The 1,946-nt window shown below is 41.1% G+C and overlaps 1 protein-coding gene across 1 annotated transcript in view; it reads right to left on the bottom strand.

Moving 5' to 3' along the window:
* The window catches only part of ATP6V0E1 (ATPase, H+ transporting, lysosomal 9kDa, V0 subunit e1), a gene marked incomplete at its 5' end in the record, with an annotated part of 5,733 nt that extends 5,637 nt beyond the window's left edge, over positions 1-96 (bottom strand). The window contains one exon of the mRNA XM_010193710.1: positions 49-96. Coding sequence (XP_010192012.1) covers positions 49-96 — 48 coding nt within the window. The remainder of the gene's footprint in view (positions 1-48) is intronic.
* Positions 97-1,946: the final 1,850 nt, after the last annotated feature.

Genomic DNA, 1,946 nt, shown 5'->3' with positions numbered 1-1,946 from the left:
CAGGTTGAAGGTCCCTTGATTAAGGGGCAAGACATTATTTATACTTACAACAGGTAGCAGCAAACAGCACAGGTCACCAGCATCGTGTTGATAACACTGCAAAAAGGAAGGAGAGAAACAGCTGATGAGGTGTCATGTTATGACTGACCACAAGACACGCAGGAAAAAAACCCAAACCACCAAACAGCAAACAAGTTCAACTTCCATCATATGGATGGTGACTCAACATGAATGTTTCAACATCTTCCAGCTGAGTAAGCTGCAGAAGCACAGCTAAGACTCTACAAAAGAACTGACACAGCTCTGGCAAACAGAGGTATACAGCTGTACTTAACAAAAATCACTCCAAAAACGAGCAAAATGTTACACAGTGTCCCTGCTCCATTTCACACTCACCTCTGCCAGCAAGTCAGTAAACTACTAAAGCTTCATGTTTTAATTCTAACAGTGGACAATAAACACATTTGCAAAATTCTACTTACAGAAGATTGAGTAGCAAAACACGTTTTAATTTTATATCATGAATGAGGGTTTTGCAATTTGAATAAGAAAATCCACTTGAAATTCTGTGAAGGATAAGAGTTTCCTTGCTTGCTGGTAGAAAACTGTGACAGAAACCATAGTTCAGCTGAAAAGCAGCAAGAACCAAACAGCTTTTGAAGTTGAAAATGGTAAAACTGCAGCTATACATACATAAGATTTTTGAAATGGGAGGAAGGAAATGAGATTTTCTAACGGTGAGTGATCCATGCAACTCATGGAATTTAGCAGCAAAGCAGAGGAGATTTCCCTATATGTATTTCCCAGAAAAACTGAGTAATAAAAATTCATGTTAGGTCAGTAACTTCCAACCTTTTTGTGACATGGATAACACTCAATATTTTTCACCTCTCAAGAAATATTCACCTTGTAAAATTCCAAATGAATGCTACAAAGCTAATGTAGCTTGCATTAAACTTCAGGAACCCCTTCCTTTCCAAGGAGTCCCACAGTCTTTGTTTGAGACCTTTAACCTATGCATGTGAATTCTTAGGTCAATTAAAGTTTGCATTGACTTGTTTTGTTAGAAAATGAACAACCCTCTTCAGAAACAGATTTTGGGTAGGGTTTTTTATTGGGGGAGGGGGGGCATTCATTCATTTGTTTAAGAAGATGAGAAGTTAACAGACTACATAGTGTTACCATAGATGTGCTACAGAATCAGAACACAGCAGTGCTCTAGTCTTATTTGTTAAACAATCACATTTTGGAATAATGACAGAACATCTGTTGGTGACCCGCATACTTCCCACATACTTTTAAGGACATGCCTGGAAGACATATTCCAAGGTATTTCTGAGAACAGGCAAATCTTCAGGCACAAAACACACTTGGGGTTTGAATCTGAGGCAGCAACTCTCAGAGCTAAACAGAACTTCAGGAAAATTCCTCCAAGTTTAGATAAACAATTAAGAGAAGAGACAGTTGGTACCTGTGGAGTAGAGAGGATGTCAAGAGAGAGGAAGAGAGAGTAAGTAGTCATTATCTCCTAGGGAAAACAGAAAGACAAAAACTTGTCTACTTTTTAATCCAAGCACCTACAATCACTGCAGGAAAAATGTCTGCCTAGACGCTCCCCGTATCTCCTCAGGCACCACAGCTACAAAGCCATTAACACACATCAAACTACAGAACAGCGATCTACTACTGCAGCTTTCCGTCTCATCCAGTGTGAAACTACAGGATGGTACAGTAAGTCAGAAGAGGTCAAGTAAGAAAAGACACCATTTAACTTCACAGTAGATCTCCTTGCCACAGGACGCTGTGTATGCAGGCGTTTACAAGGCTTGAGGGAAGAACTCATAACCGTGACAGATTGTTAAAGCACGGAGACACCGCTCCTGGCCCTGGCCCTGGCCCTCGGCCCCCCGCTCAGGGAGCCACACAGGCGCCTGCTCCAGCCTCCC

This window comes from Mesitornis unicolor, unplaced genomic scaffold (assembly GCF_000695765.1).
Source record: "Mesitornis unicolor isolate BGI_N332 unplaced genomic scaffold, ASM69576v1 scaffold44091, whole genome shotgun sequence".
Lineage (NCBI taxonomy): Eukaryota > Metazoa > Chordata > Aves > Mesitornithiformes > Mesitornithidae > Mesitornis > Mesitornis unicolor.
The sequence above is the reverse complement of the archived record's forward strand: the minus strand, read 5'-3'. Positions and strand labels throughout refer to the sequence as shown.